The sequence below is a fragment of the Wasmannia auropunctata genome, unplaced genomic scaffold, assembly GCF_000956235.1.
Source record: "Wasmannia auropunctata unplaced genomic scaffold, wasmannia.A_1.0 LD334196.1, whole genome shotgun sequence".
Taxonomy (NCBI): Eukaryota; Metazoa; Arthropoda; class Insecta; order Hymenoptera; family Formicidae; genus Wasmannia; species Wasmannia auropunctata.
Window position 1 is genome coordinate 1125541 of NW_012028694.1, and position 8910 is coordinate 1134450.

At 32.9% G+C, this 8910-nt stretch overlaps 2 protein-coding genes across 4 annotated transcripts; one reads left to right on the forward strand and one right to left on the reverse strand.

The window, feature by feature from the left end:
* Positions 1–247: 247 nt before the first annotated feature.
* LOC105459403 (thioredoxin domain-containing protein 12-like) lies at positions 248–1698 on the reverse strand. 3 transcript variants are annotated; one of them, XM_011705387.1, is made up of 3 exons: positions 1289–1698; positions 986–1062; positions 610–788 (listed from the first exon to the last, which is right to left on the reverse strand). In XM_011705387.1, the coding sequence occupies exons 1-2, from the start codon at positions 1546–1548 to the stop codon at positions 1002–1004; spliced, it is 321 nt and encodes a 106-aa protein (XP_011703689.1). In that variant the 5' UTR covers positions 1549–1698; the 3' UTR covers positions 610–788; positions 986–1001. The 3 variants fall into 3 exon arrangements, with proteins under 3 accessions (XP_011703688.1, XP_011703689.1, XP_011703690.1); XM_011705386.1 differs by lacking the exons at positions 610–788; positions 986–1062 and adding an exon at positions 248–603 and having other exon boundaries at positions 1289–1695; XM_011705388.1 differs by lacking the exon at positions 986–1062 and having other exon boundaries at positions 743–788; positions 1289–1696.
* Positions 1699–1954: 256 nt separating this feature from the next.
* On the forward strand, positions 1955–8442 carry LOC105459405 (arf-GAP with coiled-coil, ANK repeat and PH domain-containing protein 2). Its single transcript, XM_011705389.1, has 12 exons — positions 1955–2299; positions 2500–2557; positions 2823–2881; positions 3144–3317; positions 3410–4057; positions 4176–4355; positions 4451–4557; positions 4626–4809; positions 4913–5834; positions 6047–6146; positions 6261–6381; positions 6466–8442. Exons 1-12 carry the CDS (start codon positions 2247–2249, stop codon positions 6632–6634), a joined length of 2775 nt encoding a protein of 924 aa, XP_011703691.1. The 5' UTR covers positions 1955–2246; the 3' UTR covers positions 6635–8442.
* The last annotated feature ends 468 nt before the right edge of the window (positions 8443–8910 follow it).

Here is an 8910-nt window from a genome sequence, read left to right on the forward strand (position 1 = left end):
ATATATATATATGTATATATGTATAAAAATAATTAATATTTACTTACGTTACTACTATTACATAGGATATACATATTACATGTATCTATAGTATCTATTGCAGCTTATTTTATTTTAATGCTTTATAGAATTATAGCTCCCTCTTTCTCCCTTTTTCTTAATTTGAACTTATAGTAAACGATTCTATACTTGTATCTTTTCAATTCCAAATTATTGTCTATGGCCATTAATTTAAGAAAGTGCTATGTATTTTTTGTAATAAAAAATAAATTTATTTCAGTTAGAGCACTGTAATGACAATAGCAGAGTCAGATTGATATCTGATAAATGTATTATTTCTTTTTTATTATGTCATCGAAAGTATCATTCAACGATTCTTCGAAACGTTCCAATGCCAAAATCATGCTATCTATTATTTGACTCGTACTGCTGTAGAAATATTTATATTTATCATCGGCTTTCGGATGACGATTATAAATATTTTTCATAAATTCGCCATCCGGAGTGAAGAAGAGGATTCTTGGAACGTAGGTTCCATCTGGTTGAAATCTTGCTTCGTCTCGCGCGGGAATCTCACCTTTTCTCACACCCACCATAACGAAGCTGCATCGTCACAAATTTATACAACGAATTTTATATTAATCTTATTTATATCTTTATACGTTTCTTTATCTTTCACTTAATTGTGCAGCGCAGTTCTGCATATGTATGTACACGTTTAGTTTCCATGGCTTTTTCCACATTTGTGTCGCTATCTAACTATAGCGCTGTATATTTGTCAAGTTTAGCTTAAATTAATCGTAAAAAGACATTTATTTTATTTACAATTCGAGAGTGTCGATATAATGTGGATATTTACACGAGATTGATATTAAATTCGAATTTATCTCAAATTTCATCGTTATACGTTACGTAAGTATTACGCGTACTCTAGCTCTTTGCATCGATTATATTTTGTACTAATAATTAATTAGAATAGACGTACCACGAGACATATATAGTTAATTGTAGCCTATGGTAACAGGAATCGTACGCACATTTTCAAAAATAACGTTCGAGTAACTGTAAATACCGCAAACTATAAGGGAAATATTATAGCGTTTTCGGACGGAACGGGTTTGATCGCTCCGAGAGCGATTAAGAACGTGTCTCATGCTCTATTTTAGATTTCTGATTGGACGAGGAGAGCATGTGACACGTTATTAATCGCTCTCAGAGCGATAAAACCCGTTAATTTCGCGTCCGCGAAAACGCAATATAAAAGTAACATTTCGCAAAAAGTACTTACTGCTGGCTGAGATCGAGGATTCTGATCGAATTGGTAAATTTAGGCTTTAATTTCTCACAAGTCGGACAGCCCGGTTTGTAGATTAACAGAAATATCGGTTTCCTGGAAATTTTCGCCTCTTGGAAACCTTCTTGTAGATTCCTCCATTTGTACATGCGTCCGAAATTAGAATCATCATCGGCGGCGATTACATTTCCGAATACGTAATAACAGGCCAAGGCGGTAACGTTTAGAGAACCGAGACATTTCGCGTAACGCATGATTCGAGTGTTAAATTGAAAATATTTCTGAATTTAATTTAACGTTACATTTGATTCTACATGTCAATTCCGTGAAGCTTGTAAACATAACGCATCTCACATCTTCAGTTACACTGACGACATAAGACATCTTCACCCTCCTTTCTTAAACCATGGTGTAAGAATACAAGCATTGGTTTATAAATTTTTAAACGGCATACGAGTGCCATCTATCGGCGGCACTCGCAAATAATTAACAATGACATTACCAACGGCCATTTTAGATGCGTATACCGCCGCGGCCTTAGGATAACGCAAACACGATATCTCGCGCGCGCGTTTTATCGGTTTTTATCTCTCGTCGGTGTTGCAGGCAGTAGCGCAAAATCACGTATAATATAGCTGCGCTAGCGTACTCAGCGCTAGTGCGTAGTGGGGCCGCTGGGGCGCAGGACGTATAGGTTAAGTGGAACTTGTGGTGGAACGTTTGGCAAGGTTTGAGAGTTTGACACTTTGACACAACAGTGTACAATCAACAGACTGGGAATGGTGGGAAGCGCGTTTGTTTCACACGAGTGCTTGCGCTTTTTATCAATTGCACCGGACTGTTGACCAATTTATCATTTCATGGAAAATATTGCGCGCATAATATTTCGAGATCGCGACACATTTATCGGATGAACCTGCATTCCAAGATCTCGAAAAGTTAACAATACAAAATGAAGCCTTTAATCGAATTTGAGGATTGTTTACGAGATACTCCCAAATTTCGGTAAGATCTTTTGCTTCTCTCTCTAATCGCCCAATTAACTATTGTTCATTTTCATGTACAAAAAGACGGTATCGATAATTCTCTGTTACTACTTTACCTGGCAATCGCTAGTTTAATGTGCTTGATAGATTTTTTCTTAAGTTAAGATGACGAATTTTACACGAAATGAGAATATTGTGTGAAATGCAAACTTATTACAGATCGTGCATTGAAGATGTGGAGAAGAATGTGGATCAACTTGAACAAAAGTTAGATAAGGTATCGCATATTTCGAAATACACTACTCTACTTAAGTAATCATCATTAATTTGATTTTTGCACTATCTAAAAAAATGATTGCAAGTAACGTAATATATAATGATTAAATACAAATTTAAATACAATTTAATAAGAGTATTTAATTATTAGAGTAATACAATTTATAAGTGCAACACTTTTCTTTCTTGGTATATTATAATACTTACCAATGTATACATATAAAATAGCTAAAACATGTGTCCTAGCTTTATTATTTTTTTTATAGGTGTTGAAAAATTGCAGTCTAACCATCGATACTGGGAAAGCTTTCGTTGGACAGCAAAAGTAAGAGTTTCTTATATGTATTTATATATGATTTGATTGTTCCATCATCAATAATTATAATTATCGTGTAAAAAATGCCTATGTTAAAATTGAGAATAATATTATATGAAGAAAAGAAAGAATTTAATGAAATCTTGTTGATAAATAATGTACAGTATATGTATATACATGTATAGCGCATGCGCGCACTTTTTAATATATATATTTATCTTGTGTTGTGTAAATCCTGAAAATTAATAATTACTCGATTTTTTTTCCACAGCCAATTTGCCAATAGTTTATGGGAATTATCTTTGTACTTCAGCGATGATCCAGAAATAATGGCATTTTTGAACAAGCTTATTCATGCTTTACAAGAAATGAACAAGTATCATACTATTTTATTGGATCAAGCTTCTAGAACTGTGATGAAGGATCTTAATAATTTTATTAAAAGGTAAATTTTATTATATTGTATATTAATTCTTGAATCAAATTGACAAGTTGATTTATCCTACTAATTAAAATTTTATATCAATATTTTTTTAGTGATATCAAGAGAGCGAAAGAAACTCGGCATTATTTTGAAAGAATTTCCGGTGATCTTGATATTGCACTGAATAGAAATTCGCAAATACCGAAATCTCGGCCTGTAGAATACGAAGAAGCATCAAACATCCTGTCAGCTACTCGATCGTGTTTTCGACATACCGCTTTAGATTATATTCATGCATTAACGATGCTACAAGCGCACAAGCGACACGAAATATTAGGCACGTTATTGAGCTACATGCACGCATGTATTACTTATTACCATCAGGGTAGCGATCTTGCTCAAGATTTAGATCCTTTTTTGAAAGATCTCGATGAAAATTTAGTTAAGATGAGAGGTGATTCGAATAAACTTGAAAAAGAAATGGAAAATCGTCATATATATGTTAACAACCGAGATCTGATCCCCTCTCTGGTGGTACCTGGCAATTCCAAGATGGAAGGCTATTTATTTAAAAGGACTAGTAATGCTTTTAAAACTTGGAACAGAAGGTGGTTCTGTTTGAAGGATCATCAACTAGTATATCGAAAACGGACAGGTGACGAAGGATATACAATTATGGAAGAAGATTTGCGATTGTGCACTGTAAAACCTGTAGTTGATTGCGACAGAAGGAATTGTTTTGAAGTTTTAAGTCCGACAAAGTAAGTAGATCAATCGACATTCCAAATTTGTGCAGTGAATACAGTGGAAAAGAAAAAGTTGTCGGTAAAAACTGTGTAAAATTTTCATTAATTAACAAAAAAAATTTCTAATTTGTAGGAGCCATATGTTGCAAGCAGACAGCGAAGAAACTTATTTGGCGTGGGTAACTGCGATGCAGCAAGCTATCGGTGCTGCTATACAGAGAGGTATGAGCATCGTTGCTAATATTAATCCACATGAATTACAATCACGTGATAGTAAGGGTCCTGCGAGATCATTGACAAGACCAAAATCAAGGTGAATATTGCTATTGCTTTTTTTTATACCATCGAGATTCATATTCAGAAGAAGTGTACTTTATCAGATTATCAATTAGCACTTTGACATTTCAGAGTGTGGGAGCAGTTATTGAAGATCTCGGGTAACGAGATTTGTTGTGATTGTAGCGATGTTAACCCACGGTGGGCTAGCATCAATCTGGGCATTACACTTTGCATAGGTAAACTCTAATCTAATAAAAATATGTACAGCTACTCGTGCACTTAATATTTTGTTATGTGTATTTAGAATGTTCTGGTGTACATAGAAGTCTTGGAGTACACTACAGTAAAGTTCGATCCTTAACTTTGGATGATTGGGAACCAGAAATACTTAAAGTCATGGCAGAATTAGGTAATTCGGTGGTAAATAGCATATACGAAGCTCTACCTATACCTTCCGACATTACTAAAGCTACACCAAAATGCAATAGGTACATAATATCATGATGAGCTAATCAACTATATCTTCTGTTTAGTTTCGCAATAAGATCTTACAAAAATGTTTGCATCTCTTTTCTTTTTTTTTTTTTTTAGTAACGTTCGAGAAGCCTGGATAAAATTCAAGTATGTAGATCGTAAATTTGTAAAACTTCTAACTGACGTGATACCAGCTGGGTATCATGCTAGTCGAGAGCAAATGCGATTTCGTAAATGGAGTGTGCGTAAACTACGTCGCAGACCACGCAGTTGCGACAAGATCGATAATAGTAATGCCAATAAAATGTCAACATTGTCATCTGTAAAAGAAAATCAACCTTCAACGAGTTCGGACGAAAGTAAATACACGTCCATCGATAGTTTAAATTCCATTGACAAAGCGAAGAAAATTCCGGAACGAAATTCCGTCAGCTCGGATGACAGTGCTAATATAGATTTGAAAAACAATTCTACTCTTTATGGAAAGATCTTAAATCGTTCGCAAAATGATTTGAATGATGTTAATAAATATGTTAAGAGTACAACTGCAATTCATGAAGGAGAGGTTGCAAGTAGCAGCGAGCCGCTTGCAAATGAGTTCAATTCGGTAGAAAGCGAATTGAAATTGAATACGTTTTCAGTTGGCGAAACGGACGCTAATTCAAATTCACATATCAATAATAAAATCAAAGCTGATAATAAAGATGTTTCAGGAAATAAAGATCTTACAATTAGATCAGAGAAGCACTGTCATGAAAAAGTAGAATCAGCTGTATTAATGTTTGGTTGCGATGTACCAAAACCTACTATCGATGACAATTTAGAATTGAGTTCTGACCAAGATTCAACGGCTGGCGAGGATGAAGAATTTACTGATGAAGAAGATATAGAAAATTTGCATCCTGAGATGTTGCTTTACAAAGCTGCAGCAGCGCATAATTTACCCGTAATGTGTGCAGCATTAGCGGCCGGTGCTGACAAATTATGGTCCAATGTTAATGATAAAAGTCGCAGTGCTCTACATCAAGCGATAATAAGTGTATGTATGACACTATGTTATATATATATATATATATATAGTACACAAAATATAGTAAAAAAATATACAATATATAATTTTTCCTTTTTTCTGAATTATATCTCATATATATATATATATATATTTTTTTTTTATTTCTGTAAAAAATTAAAAAAAAAACTTCAGAGCATAAAAATGTAATAATGACCATGTACTTTCTTGTGTGTATAAAGGGTTCCGTTATGTCATGTGAGTATCTCCTTCTAAATGGAGCGCGAATCAATTGTCAAGACACTGAGGGGAAAACGCCATTGCATTTAGCGACAGAATTAGGTATACAATAATATTGTCTTTATGTTTTTTTTTTGTTTTTTTGTCCCCTCCCCCCCGGAGCGTGAAGGGGAAGAATATTAACATTTTTTTTATAAATATTTACATTTGTTACAGGACATACTGCACAAGTATGCTTACTTCTTAAACATCGTGCTGATCAACACATTGAAGATGAAAGTGGAATAAAACCTCTTTCAATTGCAGTAAAAGAAGCAAATGCTGATATTGTTACTTTGTAAGTATTGTCCGCAAAAGTTCTTTTATATAGCTATTAAAATATTTTGTTTTATTACATCGCGACTGTGTGTGTCTGTGACAGATTACGACTTGGCCTCCTAAATGAAGAAATGAAAGATTCTGAGATAGGCGTCACCGGTGATGAAACTTTCAATGATGTTGTTCGTGATTTTAGTCAGTTGGCTTGCTCACATCCAGAACGATTGCAACGTCGAAGTGAGCCCACAAATTTATCACATATGCCTGAATGAGGTTTACAAATTACATAACACTTACAAAAATTTACAAAAATAAAATATATTTTATCATGAATTGAACAAAAATACACGCTGCCTTTCAAATTGCCGCAGCGAGTATTGATTGATTAATTATTGCATTAATGTAAGTAAAAGCTGGCATTTAAAGCTGTTACACACGAAAAATGATCGAATCGATCAATTGTTTTTATTTGTTTCGAAAACTAAACATTATAATGAATAAGAAAAGGCCAATGTACGGTCATAGCAGAATCTTGGTGCTTCAATTATTTTATTATGTGATTTTACATACGTATCCTAGCTTCGACTAAACTGCGTGCTTACTTTCCTGGCTGATATTTTTTCATGAGGTGATAATTTTTCGCAATAGATTTCTTTACAGATTCGTCGAGAATGGTTCGTATAGATGCAGGCTAGCATTTATTTAACGTCGCGAGGGAGGAGGGATTTATTAGATGCAAATTAGCATCAAGTTCTTATTAAATTGATTAGCAATTTAATACGTGATAATACGGTCCTGTTTCAATTAGGGGGCTTGCGTTGAATTCAGTAGTAACGGCACGCAGTTTTCCCGAAGCTAGGATATGTATGTAAACTCACATAATAAAATAATTGAAGCACCAAGATCCTGCTATGACCGTGCATTGGCCTTTTCTTATTCATTGTGTGTGAAATACTTATACGGTTGTAACAGATATATATATATATATATATATAGTTTAAACATTATAATTTTAATATTTAAAATAATTCGATTATATTGGATCCTCCCAATTCTTGATATAATATATCATTATTGTAAAATTGGTAAAGAAATTAATTCAACGACTACGATGATCACCTTCCAGTGGTTCCAATGATTTCGTTATTCATTGAATAATGCAGAGTTTTTGTAGCGAACAAGAGATTTATAGTTATAACTTATAACGCTACATATACTCTATTGGACAGTATAATGTAAAAAAAGAATCTTTTTTTCTTCTTAGCGATTTGGTGCTTAGTAGAATTATGACATACGAGATATTACATATACATAACTCTTTTTTTAAATATCTAAAAGCAAAGGTAAAGCATAAACACAGATAAAAATAATATTTATAAATAATCTATATACATAGTGTAAAAAAGTATGGAAACATTTGCTTAATTCGTATTACATTGAGAGTTTCACTACTGTGTAATAAATTTTAAATATATCTCTAACGAGGGATATATAATCCTAGGGTAGATTTTCTAACATATACATATATCTATATGTACTTTCTATATCAGTGTTATGATTATATGCGATTTAAATCAATTCAATTTTTTATTCCACAAATCACATACACATACCTTTATAGAAAGTAGCATGATATTGTATGATTAACGCATCGTTTTTTTACAGATATATAATATAAAATATTGTAACTGTTATGTATATCACAGTAATTATACAGTATGGTTTTTTAATTGTTTATCTATTTGCGTTCTATAATGAAAAGAAAGTATAAAAGTTTTTCTTTGTATATAAAACGCGAAGATTGGATCTGATATTAAATTTTATAAGAAGTAGTTGGCTTTAGTTATGTATGTATAACAAAAGTGTATAGCGCAACCGTGTGGAAATGGTGTAAATTACACGGAAAAATGAAATTCAGTTGATTAAATAATCAATTGAATTTTGATATACACGCATACGCGCATCTTGGGTTTATTGAAAGAATGAATGATACAATGTTATTCGCATGACATATGAGTATGTATGTATGTAAGAATATATTTTGCTAATATTTTGTATTATATATATACATATGTGCGTGCGTGCGTGCGTGCGTGCGTGCGTGCGTGCGTGCGTGCGTGCGTACGTGTGTGTTTGTGTGTGTGTGTATTTTACTGCGTTTATATTTATAATTGACACATGTTAATTATATGTATGTGTTAATTATATGTAAGCAGAATAGACAATATATAAACATTCCTGATATAATCAAATGTATCATCGTAATACTGCAACAACACTGCACTATATTAATATTATTATTTCATTTTTTGCGTAACAGTTAAATGCTGAAACACGTATATTCGTGTAGGAGAGAAATTAGTATTGTGTGCTTTAGCTTTAAACATTTAAAGATGACGCGTTAGTTTTAATCAAGAAAATAATTTAGAAATATTATTGATGGCTGATACAGTTTAATATAGTTATTATTGATATGCTTTATGAAAGTAATTCCAACATTGTTATCGATTTGATGTCCGTGGAAGAACTCGAGCCAGGAACCAATTAA